The sequence below is a fragment of the Epinephelus fuscoguttatus genome, linkage group LG20 (genome assembly GCF_011397635.1).
Source record: "Epinephelus fuscoguttatus linkage group LG20, E.fuscoguttatus.final_Chr_v1".
NCBI lineage: Eukaryota > Metazoa > Chordata > Actinopteri > Perciformes > Serranidae > Epinephelus > Epinephelus fuscoguttatus.
In genome coordinates this window covers 1409397-1424973 of record NC_064771.1, presented here as the reverse complement: position 1 = coordinate 1424973, position 15577 = coordinate 1409397, and the positions used below count along the sequence as shown (strand labels likewise).

Below are 15577 nucleotides of genomic sequence, written 5' to 3'. Positions count from 1 at the left end.
AATGCCACACAGAGTTCTAGCAGCAGACCCATCTCTAGAACTGCGAAGAGGAGACTGCGCGAATCAGGCCTTCATGGTCAAATAGCTGCTAGGAAACCACTGCTAAGAAGAGGCAACAAGCAGAAGAGATTTGTTTGGGCCAAGAAACACAAGGCATGGACATTAGACCAGTGGAAATCTGTGCTTTGGTCTGATGAGTCCAAATTTGAGATCTTTGGTTCCAACCGCCGTGTCTTTGTGAGACGCAGAAAAGGTGAACGGATGGATTCCACATGCCTGATTCCCACTGTGAAGCATGGAGGAGGAGGTGTGATGGTGTGGGGGTGTTTTGCTGGTGACACTGTTGGGGATTTATTCAAAATTGAAGGCACACTGAACCAGCATGGCTACCACAGCATCCTGCAGCGACATGCCATCCCATCCGGTTTGCGTTTAGTTGGACGATCATTTATTTTTCAACAGGACAATGACCCCAAACACACCTCCAAGCTGTGTAAGGGCTATTTGACCAAGAAGGAGAGTGATGGAGTGCTGCGGCAGATGACCTGGCCTCCGCAGTCACCGGACCTGAACCCAATCCAGATGGTTTGGGGTGAGCTGGACCGCAGAGTGAAGGCAAAGGGGCCAACAAGTGCTAAACACCTCTGGGAACTCCTTCAAGACTGTTGGAAAACCATTTCAGGTGACTACCTCTTGAAGCTCATGGAGAGAATGCCAAGAGTGTGCAAAGCAGTAATCAGAGCAAAGGGTGGCCATTTTGAAGAAACTAGAATATAAAACATGTTTTCAGTTATTTCACCTTTTTTTGTTAAGTACATAACTCCACATGTGTTCATTCATAGTTTTGATGCCTTCAGTGAGAATCTACAATGTAAATAGTCATGAAAATAAAGAAAACGCATTGAATGAGAAGGTGTGTCCAAACTTTTGGCCTGTACTGTATGTTATGCCTGAATAAAAACATTCACTGAACAAGCATTTGTACCCACAAACAAACTCATTAACCAACAGAGGACCAACAGAGAATCATTTTTTTAATGTGCCACTCTCCGTCTTTCACTGCTCTTCAAGTTCTGGTTTCAAGGGGGTGAGCAAATGGAACATGTTTTCAGATCAAATATTATGTGATAGGTTTTTGGTCTTAGAAGAAATTAGTGTCTGAAGAGAAGGCCCCTGCCAGCCTGAACTCCTCCCTCATCAACACACAGAATAGCCGCTGAGGCAGAGCTCTGGAGTATGGTGCTGGCCGAGGAACACATGTACGCAACACAATTTCTCTGCCTGCAGGAGGAGGGAAGTCAGGCACTTTATTGCTTCCTCCAGTCGTCTTTCTGTCATGCCCCATGTCTTCATCCAGTGGTGCCAGGAGAGCAGCCTAAGGGAGGACATAGGGTGAAATGTTACTTAACGGCAATGAAAAGTTAGACAGAGAAGATGCTGAAGAGGTCTGTATATAGTTTGAAAAAAGTGGAGCCTGACACACCAGTTTATGGTAAAAATCACACATAAGCTAGCTCAAATTTACATTTTCACAACGAATAAACTTGGAGTTTTTTTAATTCAACAATTAATGAAAGACCAAAGCCAGTAATAAAGTTTGTGTTGCAATACTTTGACTTCCTTCAACTGTTACCTTTTGAATATTCTGTCTGGATTTTAAACTTAGTGGTTTAAATATCAAAAATATTCATTACAATTAATAAAATGTAAATAGTTTGATACTATTATCCAATACTACTATACTATTTTTAATTTTCCAGACTGTAGATTGCCTCTGACCCCTTGTTCTTTCTTTTGACTGCAAGTTTTTATCTATCCCACTTTGAATTTCTGACATCTGCACACTTTCAGGTACAAAAACCATTCAAATGTCAAACTGGTCAGCCCTTTAAAGACATTTCTGCTATGACTCTGCTTTCCACTTTTTTTGAACACTGTGTTTTTTTCATCATTTCTATATATTTTCATAATTTCTCTCTCTCTCTCTCTCTCTCTCTCTCTCTCTCTCCCTCTCTCTCGCTCTCTCTCTATATATGTATATGTATATATATATATATGTATATATACAGTACAGGCCAAAAGTTTGGACACACCTTCTCATTCAATGCGTTTTCTTTATTTTCATGACTATTTATATTGTAGATTCTCACTGAAGGCATCAAAATTATGAATGAACACGTGGAGTTATGTACTTAACAAAAAAAGGTGAAATAACTGAAAACATGTTTTATATTCTAGTTTCTTCAAAATAGCCACCCTTTGCTCTGATTACTGCTTTGCACACTCTTGGCATTCTCTCCATGAGCTTCAAGAGGTAGTCACCTGAAATGGTTTTCCAACAGTCTTGAAGGAGTTCCCAGAGGTGTTTAGCACTTGTTGGCCCCTTTGCCTTCACTCTGCGGTCCAGCTCACCCCAAACCATCTGGATTGGGTTCAGGTCCGGTGACTGTGGAGGCTAGGTCATCTGCCGCAGCACTCCATCACTCTCCTTCTTGGTCAAATAGCCCTTACACAGCTTGGAGGCGTGTTTGGGGTCATTGTCCTGTTGAAAAATAAATGATCGTTCAACTAAACGCAAACCGGATGGGATGGCATGTCGCTGCAGGATGCTGTGGTAGCCATGCTGGTTCAGTGTGCCTTCAATTTTGAATAAATCCCCAACAGTGTCACCAGCAAAACACCCCCACACCATCACACCTCCTCCTCCATGCTTCACAGTGGGAACCAGGCATGTGGAATCCATCCGTTCACCTTTTCTGCATCTCACAAAGACACAGCGGTTGGAACCAAAGATCTCAAATTTGGACTCATCAGACCAAAGCCCAGATTTCCACTGGTCTAATGTCCATGCCTTGTGTTTCTTGGCCCAAACAAATCTCTTCTGCTTGTTGCCTCTCCTTAGCAGTGGTTTCCTAGCAGCTATTTGACCATGAAGGCCTGATTCGCGCAGTCTCCTCTTCACAGTTGTTCTAGAGATGGGTCTGCTGCTAGAACTCTGTGTGGCATTCATCTGCTCTCTGATCTGAGCTGCTGTTAACTTGCGATTTCTGAGGCTGGTGACTCAGATGAACTTATCCTCAGAAGCAGAGGTGACTCTTGGTCTTCCTTTCCTGGGTCGGTCCTCATGTGTGCCAGTTTCGTTGTAGCGCTTGATGGTTTTTGCGACTCCACTTGGGGACACATTTAAAGTTTTTGCAATTTTCCGGACTGGCTGACCTTCATTTCTTAAAGTAATGATGGCCACTCGTTTTTCTTTAGTTAGCTGATTGGTTCTTGCCATAATATGAATTTTAAGAGTTGTCCAATAGGGCTGTCGGCTGTGTATTAACCTGACTTCTGCACAACACAACTGATGGTCCCAACCCCATTGATAAAGCAAGAAATTCCACTAATTAACCCTGATAAGGCACACCTGTGAAGTGGAAACCATTTCAGGTGACTACCTCTTGAAGCTCATGGAGAGAATGCCAAGAGTGTGCAAAGCAGTAATCAGAGCAAAGGGTGGCTATTTTGAAGAAACTAGAATATAAAACATGTTTTCAGTTATTTCACCTTTTTTTGTTAAGTACATAACTCCACATGTGTTCATTCATAGTTTTGATGCCTTCAGTGAGAATCTACAGTGTAAATAGTCATGAAAATAAAGAAAACGCATTGAATGAGAAGGTGTGTCCAAACTTTTGGCCTGTACATAGTAACTCATTACAACTGAGAATTTGAAAAAAAAAAATAAAAAAAAAAAAATATATATATATATATATATATATATATATATATATATATATATGTGTATATATAGTAACTCACTACAACTGAGAATTTGAAAAAAAAAAAGTTTTAAATTTGATTAGATAATCATCTAGGGGCTTTTATTTTTAAAATTCAGCTTTGTCTGGCCCGTGGTATAAGGTTAGTAAACCGTAGAAAGCAGTATGGAGGCATGTGAAAACTTTCGGTTGGTTACTTGTTATTATATATCTCTGACATATTCAGTCTCCCTTTCAAACTAAGTACAGACTAAATTGGAACAATGTTTAAGTGCTGCTTGAGAGGAGATGGATGGTATGTTGGGGAGTGCGTCACTGCATCTCACCGGTTAAGGGGCTAAAATTTGTGCATTCAACTGGGTGTTGTGTTTCCATCAATGCCAATCACAGCTGGAGCCAGTTGTGAATGCCAATTGTAATCTTTCCCATCACATTAAAAAGCCAGATAGTGGGTGTTAGTGGTTTTTTTTGTTTGTTTGTCTGTCTGTCTGTCTGTCTGTCTGTCTGTGTGTGTGTGTGTGTGTGTGTGTGTGTGTGTGTGTGTGTGCGTGTGTGTCTGTGTGTGTGTCTGTGTGTGCGCAGTGGAAAAGCGGTTTAGCCAAGAAACTCTTCCCCTGGTCCAGGCTTCTCCAGAGGAGGAAGGAAAAAGGGAAGCTGAATACATATACCAATATCTCTCCTAAATTTAAGGACAGTAAAGGAAAGGGAGTGGAGTGGAGTGGAGTGGCTTTGAGTGATTTGGTTCTATGTGCCTATCTATTTATTGTGGTGGGGGTGTGTTAATCAGGAGGAGTGCAAAGACACAAAGTAGCTAGGCGGGAGCTACAGGACATCAAACAACAGTTTTCTATAAGTGTGACACAAGAACAGTAAGACTAAAACTACAACAGGTATAATATTTTGCAGTGCAAACCTCCATGTCATCAAAAATTCCCTGCTGTGAAAGCAGGTCACATTGGACAAATATGAAAGAAAATGAAGATAAAATACACTGTTAAGAATTGTATGAAAAAGGTCTGTTTGTGCTTAAGAAAGGTTTTTATGGGGTTTAATTTATTCTAGGTGTTGTCATCTAAGAAACTGATGGGGGCTTTAAAGGAGAAAGTGGCTATGCATGTGTCTGTGTGTGCTTGGTTGGGGATGGACTCATGCAGGACTTCTAGTACCCAATGAATATTCACATGTACTGCATGTGCGTTTGCATGATAAGTTAACATTAGGGTCCAAAACTCTGGGAGTGAACTTGTGTAATTCTGTGTGTGTTTGCTGTTGGAATTTTACTAAGGGAATCTAGAGGGGTAGGGGTATACTGGTTGTTGGAAGAAAAAGTCTCATTGCTCATGGTTACCTCGTCACTGGTGAAGTCAGCCAGCTTGACGTAAGCAGCAGAGGAAGAAACAACACAAAAATATAGTCGGATGGACAACAAAAAAAGAAAAAGCACATATTTGTGTCTGTTTGACTGCCCATTACCACACAAGCATACCCATGCATATACTGTGTATTGTAATGCTAAGGAGCAGTAGTTGCACATTAGTGTAGAATGGAAATTGATAAGCTGTGAACTGCATGACAGTATCACAGCTATACTGATATCCCTTTACCACCAAATTAGCTGTGGTTCTTGAACTGGTTCCGTTCAGGTTTCTGTGGAACTTTAGTGCCATTTAGTGAACCAGCCTGCATTTTCAACAGTTTTGAGGGGAACCAATGTAATCAAGGATGTGTAATCAACAGAAGGTGCTGCACAGTGCACAATAAACAGCAGCAGCAAAATTGTGGATTATATTGCTTATTATCACCCAACAGTGTGTGCCCAAGCTTAACCTTTTTTTGAGTGCTGGAATTTGTTATTTACACGACAACGCCTGAACGCAACACAGGCTCCACTCCAATTGAGTGAGGCATACAGTGCCGTGCTGCGCTGCTGCACGAGTGGCATGTTTGACTGTGCGTAACAGCAGTCTTGTGATGGTCATTTACAAACTGTCCATAATAATAACTATGTCAGGTAACAAACTGCATCAGGCTTGGGTCGGACTTAGAAATCATTAAGTCTGTCAGGTTCGGTCGGGGCTCAGTTATAACTGTCTCGGATTCGGGTCGGGTTCAGTCAGGAAAATGCAGCCCAAGCTGTGCTCTAGTGTTCTCACCTGTATGGGCGCACCTGTCTGAGTGTGTGTGTGTGTGTGTGTGTGTACATCCGGGTGGAACTCCACCGTGCACGATACAGAGAGCAGAGGAGAATTGTGAACGCGCAACCATGTCGCAAACAGTGCCCGAAAAACAAACACGGACCAACTATTAGTGAGATCACTGCACTTTTTCTTCTGACAGTTTCTCTCGACTTCTCCATTGTTGCCTTCTCCATCCTCTCTTTCAAACTATTTGAATATGACACGCTCACTGACTTCATATTAAGAAAAACCTGGTATTTTTTGGTTCCAGCTGAGAACCAACTTTTTGGGTTTGAACCACTTTATTTTTGGTCGAAATGCTCCGAAAGGTTCAAAATTAGGTGTGGACACCAGAGTGGAAGCATTTCCATATTGGTGGAAAATGGTTATCAGAAGACTTATTCTGACTCTGTTTGCTGTATTTATGACTGTGGCAACCCCAATCAGCAGATATTAAAGGAGGTTTCTGCTTTGAACAATTTTGATTTCTTTTTGCTGACATATGTCAAGAATAAGAAAAAGGAATCAATAAGAGCTGGAATCAATGAACAGCATTAGAACTGGGCCTGGGTGAACTTAAAAAAAAAAAATCGGACTAACTCTAGATTCTCTCAATTTCAGAAATGTAACTTTAATTGGAAACCAAAAACAGTTCAATTTCCTCTGGCTAAGAATTTGCTGTACAAATCCTATAAGGCTACTGGATGGAGCATCCATTGTAGTGCTACAAATTTAAAGAGGCTGCAGCTTTCCTGTGAGTGGGCTTGGCTTCAGCGCAATCTGCAGACATGCCCACAGTGTCTCAGAGCAGAGAATATTGCCTATTCATTGAAAATTTTGAAAGTAATTTCACAAATTTGGCAACTTTTTTAATCATTCAGATGTGGCTGGGTGCTTGATGACACATGTTGCTGTGGTGTGACAAACTCATTACACATATTTATTTTTGCTTTACCCGGACTTGAAGTTCATTCTCGACCTTGGAAACTAATTTGAAAGTGGGATCTACTGAAGAAGATCAGATGCAGCTGAGAGCTCAGGAAAAAGATAGTTGCCTTAGAAATATAAAGTACAATTACCTGTATATCCCTTTATTTAGATTTTTAATGCCAATCTAATAAAAACATATCCCGATACACAATGTGTCCTACAGTATCAGCATTTATAGTATATATAGCACATTTATGGAAAACCAAAAGTAAAAGTAAAAGCAATAATGGGGTAAAGAGACTGGTGAGTCAGCCACAAGTCTGTGAAAAAGCTGCTGAAAGCACCAACTTGACTGAGGAAGTTGTGTATAACTGTAGCTTCAACTTAAACATGTGCAGAAATGAGAGTGAGAAATGTCTCACAACCTACATTTGAAAAAATATGAACTCAGAGCACCCTAAATGTGTTGAGTAGAGTCACTGGCTTGAGGAGGATCCCACTGTCTTCATTAAAAATTTGAAGACACTGTGAGATATGCAGTATGCAGCATGCAGCAATTTTCAACAAGCATCTCTATCTTGCCTTGAGACATCATAATGTTCACTACAGACTACAGACAAAGAGACTTAAAGGTCCAGTGTGTAGGATTTAGGGATATAGTGGGAGATATGGAATATAATAATGGAAAATGATGTAGGTGCAGATGCCTCCAGTCGCCTCACTAAATTTATGTTCTTATGTCTATTTTGCAAGTGTTGCTGGTGCTTTTTGTGGTTGTCATTGGACAGTGTGGCTGCAAGTCATTCATCATCAGGATGAGTAAATCAACTCAGCAGTCTGTAAACTCTCCTCCTGCTGACTTCTACTTAGCTAGGTGCTATCTAGCCAGGGCAAGGTTTTCAAATGTAAACATAAGTTCACATCGAGGAAATATGGAGAAGAAACAGACATGAGCTCACTGAAACTTGGTTAAATCCTGGACAGCATCATTCAGCCAGGAGGCTCTTTTCTTAGTGTTGATTTGACAGAGCAGAGGACTCTGGGAGAGACGAAGAGAAGACGTGTGCTTTATGGTGAATAAAGACCGGTGTATCTGTGTGAATGTAAGGTGCTGCCCTCTTCCTGCTGTGGATCACTGCTACACACCGTTCAGAGGTGGCCGCAGAGCGGAGTCACTGCACATGTTTGGGAGGAGTGACCATATGGCTGTCAAGGTTGGGATGTGTGGAGAGTTAAATCATTCCACAGCCAGAAACCATGAATTACCAAAACCATCCAATCAATGGTCGGGGCCGGGCAATTTTAGGCAAAATTAGGCAATTCTGAGCAACAAGCAGAGTGTAGGAAGATGAAAAAAAGGTGGCATTCTAAGCATAAGAGACTATGCTATATCTCACTGAGCTAATTAGCAAGAGACAACTCTGCGGTATATATGTTTAAAACTTCTTCTAGCTCATTATAGGAATTCTACAGCTGCAATGATTAGTCAATAAATCAATAGGTCAAACACATTATTAATCCACAACTATTTCATGATGGATTGATTGTTTCAGGCATCAGTGTTGGAGTTACCTTCACAGATTCGAGGATATCCTCCTCAAATCTTGCTTTATCATGGTTTTGGAACTTTAGTCAGACAAAGTGAGATGTTTGTGGATGCCAGATTGGCACATTGGATATTTTAGACAACTGGAGACCTTCCCTTATAGTGTATATATGTTTTCAAGACAGGGGTACATCTTTGATCCAAGGTTAAGACTTTTAATCTGCCATTGCACTACCTTATACAAAAAGAACAGTTTTTCCTAACAAAGAGGTGCTCATCCCATACCCGAGAAAAAGCCAGTTTTAGAGCATTGAACTCCTAGGTGGAATTCATTGATAAAACTGTTTTTAGGACAGAAGCTACTTTTCAGAATGGATTGGTGATACTTGCCAAATTACTCTTTCTAAATCCCATACTGATGTTTCTTTTTTATAAATATGTTTGTTATTCTGTTCCCTGTAGCTTCAATAACATTGTTAAACACTGATGTCTGACCCAGCACTAAACCAGCAGCTCAATGGTCCCTGTCTTAAGAAGTCATAATCTATTTCATCATAAAACACTGAATGTGTGGTATATGTAAAAGCCCATGTGAAGAATGTAATACACACACTAAAACAAAGCATATCACAACACAGAAGTTACATCATATAATTATGGCATGCCCTTCAAATTGTGGATGAGTGGCTGAAGTGATCAGATAAAGATACGTTAAAGATACGTGTTGAAGCAATGTACTCCGTGCACTGACAAGACACACACTGGTTTATTATTTCATGTATTCCTATGACACACACATACACTCATTGAGCACTTAAGCATTGTGGTGGAGAAGTACCTAGGATTCACTGTGCATCATTTTTTAAAAATAGCATGAGGATGGGCTCAGAAACATTGGTGGAAAGTTAGGGGAATTCTAGCTTGTCCTGATATGACTCTAGAGGAGGCGGGCCTAGACTGCCCAGGAAAGCATTACGAGCCCAAGTGGACCGTTATGGTCAGCGCCAAGTGGGTAGGGTTAAAGAAAAAGAAGACTCAGCAGAAATCTTCACAATAAAAACGAGTGCACAGACAAAGAAATTCCAGTCCTGCTCCGGAGCTTGACTCATTGAGTTGTGATGTGTTTGTTGCCTGCGAGCACATTAAACTCAGTTGCATCTGATTCTACGTGTCTCCAGGGATTTTTTGACCTCTGAGTATTTGAGTTTTTGATATCTAATAGAAAACAAAGAAAGTTTGTTCGAGAAGAAGGGAACGAGGTCGCGAGCTTTCTGGCCCAGTTCCAGACCTTGAATTTATGTCTCTACAAAAGTAAGAATAACATTAACTGCTAGCAATTATGAACAAACTGACCTGATCTAGCTTAAAGCTAAACATTATCCATGGTGACAAAGATGAAAACATTTTTTAAAATGTAAAAGTAGCTATTGGATAGACTCTGCATATTGACTGATAGCTAAGCCCAATAAACAGGGAAAAGGGTTGATAAAGAGTATTTGTCTCTCCGCGAAACTGCCTGGATCGTAATTATTTTAACCTTAGTAGTCTCTAATCCACATAGCATGATGCCTGAACATAGGACTTTCACATCAGAATGTCCGTTCTGCCTTAGCTGAGGCTTGAACTCACAACTACTGAGACTATCTCACTGAGCTAATTGGCAAGTGACAGTTCATGTGTGGCTTCACAAATTGATTAAGCCAAGCATCAGGGTGCCAGACAGTAGCCATCCATGCCATGGAAAAGCAAATTTCAAAGTGAAAGTTCCAAAGCTGTAGCACATATGGTTGATTTTTTATGAATTTTCAAAGTTTTGAAATTTAGAGGCTTGCTGTAGCGCCACTATCAGGACTATTGTCTTGTGTTTCCAGTTGAGGACATCTGGCATGGGACTGGACCTTTATGAAAAGTTTGGGTAGATTTCTCACGTGGAAATGTTGCACGAGCTGAGGCCTGAACTCACAATCTTTAACACCAAGAACCATCCTCTATCTCACTGAGCTAATTGGCAAACGGAAATGTCACATGTGGCTTCACAAATTGACTAAGCCAGTCACCTGTGTGCAAGACAGCAACTGTTAGTGTGTAAAGGCAGATTTCAAACGGCTGTCAAAAATTCAGTTATTAAGACAAAAATCCAAAAATACACAAATTGCATCTAGACAGCATGGTGATGTTGGTAATGTGTTTTTAACAATGATTTATTGGCTCCATAAGTGAAAAACTGATGTTTAAAAAGCCATTTTTGCATTGACTCCAATTGTTCGCATGAAAGCAAAATTCAAAATGCTGTAAAAAAATCAGTTTTTGAGATAAAATTCTGATATTTTCCAAACATCATCTACCATGACTCCAAAATGTTGTCATTTTTTTTAATGAACATTGAAAATGTATTTAGCAAGAATTTGCAAGTACATGTTTACAATACTGTTTACAGTCAAACATTTTGATGCACTGTAGGCTCAATTTTCAATAAATCAAAAATCTTTGTGGATCGTTTGTGTAGGACAGTCTGAAGATGCTCTGGTGTCAATTGAGCAAAAATTGTGGGAGGAGATAGGTTTAATAAGTTTTACAGTTTTTTGAGAAAAAAAAAACCAGAGTGATGGACTTCATAATTTGCAATAGGTTTAAATGTACAAATGTTTCTTCAGTATTGAGGCTACATTTTGGTGAAAGTTGCAAATCTGTAGCACATATGGTTGATTTGTTGTGAATTTTCAAAATTTTGAACTTTAGAGGCTTGCTGTAGCGCCACCATCAGGACTATTGGCCTGTTTTTACAGCTGAGGCAATCTGGCATGGGGCTGGACCTTTGTGCAAAGTTTGGTGATTTTTTGCGCATGGGAAGTAGGATTTCCTCGGAAGAAGAAGAAGAACAAGAAGAAGAAGAACATGCAGGATAACAATAGGGTCCTGGCAGCCCGGCCCCTAATTATAAAGCAGCAGCCAACAATGTAAGAACACGCAAAAAAGGACTAAATTACAGTGAACAATTTAAAGAAGCTGATGGAATCACATTTCACTGAAGTTGTACCTCGTATAATTCCATGTGACAAATAAATGTTTGATTTATTGACTCACTGAGCAATAAGTATTTGTTCATTAGTTTACAATTACCTGAAAATATGAATCGCTGTGTTCTCATTAACCTAGAATGAGCCATTTCTATCTATATAGTGAGCAAGTCCTCACTCACAGCAATTGCCATGTTGCACTCCCATGTTTCTACAGTAGCCCAGAACAGACAATCCAAACACTGGCACCAGACAGGGACATTTATTTTCACATCAGCCACCATAGTTAGCAGCCGCTTTGCGACAAGCAGTGTCGGAAAAACACATTTTTTTCTAACATCAAAGCTCTGACAGTCTTCCGGTTTAAATCATCTGATCTGTTTGTTTTGGAGAGGATGGGATCTCTATGGATAAGTCAGCTATTCTAACCAGGAGAAATTTCAGCTGGTTGCAATCTGCAATCCTCACCACGAAATGCCACAAAATCCCCCTTAATCTTACACTCTCAGCCTTTAAGCCTCTGTAATGCAATAATCTACAAGAATGTCAGATGAAGCAGAGACTGCAATGTTGATTCCTTATGTTTTCCCACTAAACTGTCGGAACCCTGCTAGTTTCTGTCGGCCTAAACAATTGTTTTGAGGCTGTCGTTATCAAGTGTCTCAGACTAGGAAATCAGTTCTAACTGGCCAAAAATCCTCAGGTTGACACAACTTTGGTCTTACTTTTAGGTCAGGGAGTAACAGCAGTTATCACACTTCCCTGATTCTGGAATGATCCCTATAGCTGCTGATATACAGGGGAACTCTGGAGCTTTCTTAACCTGATGCAGGAGATGGCACTCAGGCAGAAACAATGTGTTGAAGGGGAGTTATTTTGTGAACCCTTGATGACAGGATGCTTATTACAAATATCCTTTGGAGTTGTTTGGTTGTTGACTCTGTCAGGGTTGTGAGAATGCATGCTGTGCAGATACAACAGTCAACAATTCCTCAGTAATAAATAAAACTTGCTCTCATACAGTACATTATCCACAGCAGATATGGCTGATGACCCAGGGCAAATTACTATTTAATCTAATGTTAGGTTCTTGTATTGTATTGATTTATTTTATTATAGTTGGTGTATATTACTTTAGAGATACAGATGTGTTTCATATAGTTACAATCCATTTCCCAGCACTGGCTGACATCACAGAAAAAAAAATCTCACACCTGTAAGGGCCGAAAAATCAACAAAAATGTTGCTTAAAGGGATAGTGCTGAGGCTGTGTTTGTTGGACGTTTTAATCTGGGGCGCCCAGCCTCCATTAGGTGGAGTTTTGTTGCTAGCCCCATCTCCGCAAGGGATGTGAGGAGAAAAGAGAACAGTGGGAGAATTCCATGTGTTTTATAAACACGTTTTTTTTGTATGTGTTGTTTGAGCTGTCAGTCAGGCAGGCAGAGGAAAGGTATGGAAGAAGTTTAAGATCAATGCATTTCACTGTGTGGAGCTGACTGGGATCATTCATCTATGAGCAAGATGACAGAAGGCTCCAACAACACATCCTCTATGTGAACGCTCATTAAAATTTTTATTATGATGTTCTAAAAGGTTTATGAAATTGTACTGACGGTGACAACCACGCAGTATTTTTTTTGATTTACACAGATTCACTTGGATTACTACATTGCTACAGACACTATACATGCCAGCCTCAAGTACATGGGAAATTAATTTGTACTTCAAGTTGGCTCCAAGGCACCAGATGCATGTAAAAAGTCTCAGTCCTAAGATTCAAATGCAAATCTCTGTCTCTGCAGCTGTAAGCAAGGTGATGCCATCAAACCACTGTCAGACAGCCATGATGCAGAGATGATGATCAGTTGAAGCAACCTATCTGTGTAATTAGCTTTCAATTTTGCTTCTATTTCCAAACATGAAATGAAACCTAGCCACATGGAAATCTTTCTGTATATTACAATACCTGGTCTTGTCGTATTTTTAAGATACAGGCTAGCATAACCATTTAAAGAGATAACCACCCCTGATAAAATGTGACATGAAGCAGGAGAGAGGGACCCAGAGTGAGGCTGCTTACCCTCTGAGCATTGACAAACAGCCTATGGATGATGCCACCAGCTGGCCCCTGGCCAGCTCCAACCACCACCACCTCTGGTTCTTCGAGCAGGGAGCTGACAAACCTGGAGAGAGACAACATGATTCCAGTGGCACTGCTGTAGTCAGTAAAAATTACATATTTACATCACATAACATAATGCTAAGTAACAAACTGAAAGCCTAAAACTTAAACCTAACCAAGTACTTTAGTTGCCTAAACCTAACCAAGACCGTTTCACAACATTAACCACATGTTACAATGTGTTTCAACTGTGCATCACATAGATACACTAAGGATGCCCTGTACATCGACATGAGACACCAAGTGGCGTCACAAAGCACAGGTGTTTGATAATCTTGTAATGACAACAGGTTGGTACAAAACATGTTATCTGTGCAGATTATAAATGAAAGGATCCCACTAAATTGTTAGGGAAATTACTTTATTCTTTGTTTTTAGGTTGCTAGAAAAAAACATTCTGAAAATGACTGATCAATTTTAATTTAGGAAATCTCTGACTGCATACAGACTCAATTAGGAGTACTGCCAAACTGTCACATTTATGTACACCTTGAAATAGCTACATTTCTAAATACTTGAAGTATTGTAAAAACATGCTTCCCGCTACTGTGGAGAAGCAGTACAGCATCCAGAGTCCCGACACAGAGACTGAGTTTACTGGCAGAGTCTGTTCAGAAACACTCAGGCAAGGAATATCTTAGTATACAGTAATGCAATCAATATTTTAGTCGAATTAAATCTTAAGCATTGGTTAATGTTAGACTTTCAGAAGTTGACCAGTTACACTCCGAGACTGTAATTGGTCAACATTAGCTGTTACTTAAGCAGACTGATTATTCACCTTATAAATCATTACACACTGCTTCCTCCTGCGTTAAAGTACATAAGTCGCTATTAATAATAAAAAGTATTGGTATCAGAATCAATATCAGTGATTCTGGCCCCATATTACTTATTGTCAGACCAACACCAGATTTTTAGTATTTTCCACCCCTACTATGTGCATAAATGACAAAAACAAAATATGTGTAACTTACTTCTCTAGCTCCTCTGTATCCTCTCCCTTACCACCCTCACAAATTGCAAACTTGGCCTTGAGCGAGCGACCTCGGGTGATGACTGTCTCCATAGCCATCAGCTGGTTAATGAAATCCTACAAATGGAAAAAGGCCACACATACATTCTCTCAGAACAGAACCTGGAGGAATATCACGACATATGCTCTGACTTCAACACATAAACAAATAGAGTGTGGTACACATGTATAAGGATTATGTGTAGTTTTTGTCCAGTCTGTAAGTGGATTTGAAGTTAAACAATGAGAACAAGGTTGATATGCAAATGTTTGTTTTTTTGGTCTTTTTTTCCCCCCTCAAAGTCAATCAATCAATCAATCAATCAATTTTATTTATAAAGCCCAATATCACAAATCACAATTTGCCTCACAGGGCTTTACAGCATACGACATCCCTCTGTCCTTAAGACCCTCACAGCGGATAAGGAAAAACTCCCCAAAAAAACCCCTTTAACGGGGGAAAAAAAACGGTAGAAACCTCAGGAAGAGCAACTGAGGAGGGATCCCTCTTCCAGGACGGACAGACGTGCAATAGATGTCGTACAGAACAGATCAACATGATAAATTAACAGTAATCCATATGACACAGGGAGAGAGAGAGAGAGAGAGAGAGAGAGAGAGAGAGAGCGAGAGAGAGATATGCAGGTAATGACAGTATCTTACAACAACATTAATGGAAGTAATAATATTATAGTTATAGTTCTGGTTACTGCGGTACAATATGTTGAAAGTATGTATTAATACCTGGCAGTATACATGTGTGACAATAATCATATGTGTATAATAACAGAAGAAGTATGACTAAGTCTTTTTAATAGCATTTAAAGTCATACAAAATGCAATAAATCACAGAAACAATTGGAAAAGTACAATATATATAATATAATTAGAGCTAAAATATAACTGTCAGGACCTGGTTCTCAGGTCGGACGGACAACCTGAA

At 40.0% G+C, this 15577-nt stretch overlaps 1 protein-coding gene across 2 annotated transcripts in view; it reads right to left on the bottom strand.

The window, feature by feature from the left end:
• Positions 1-1013: 1013 nt before the first annotated feature.
• Positions 1014-15577, bottom strand: part of rab3gap1 (RAB3 GTPase activating protein subunit 1) — a 134074-nt gene continuing 119510 nt past the window's right edge. Inside the window, exons 22-25 of one of the 2 annotated variants that reach the window (XM_049563869.1) lie at positions 14597-14712; positions 13518-13620; positions 5116-5139; positions 1014-1375 (exon numbers count right to left, since the gene is read on the bottom strand). In XM_049563869.1, the coding sequence (XP_049419826.1) occupies positions 1142-1375; positions 5116-5139; positions 13518-13620; positions 14597-14712 (477 nt within the window). In that variant the 3' untranslated portion in view covers positions 1014-1141. The remainder of the gene's footprint in view (positions 1376-5115; positions 5140-13517; positions 13621-14596; positions 14713-15577) is intronic. The other variant, XM_049563870.1, reaches the window with a different exon arrangement.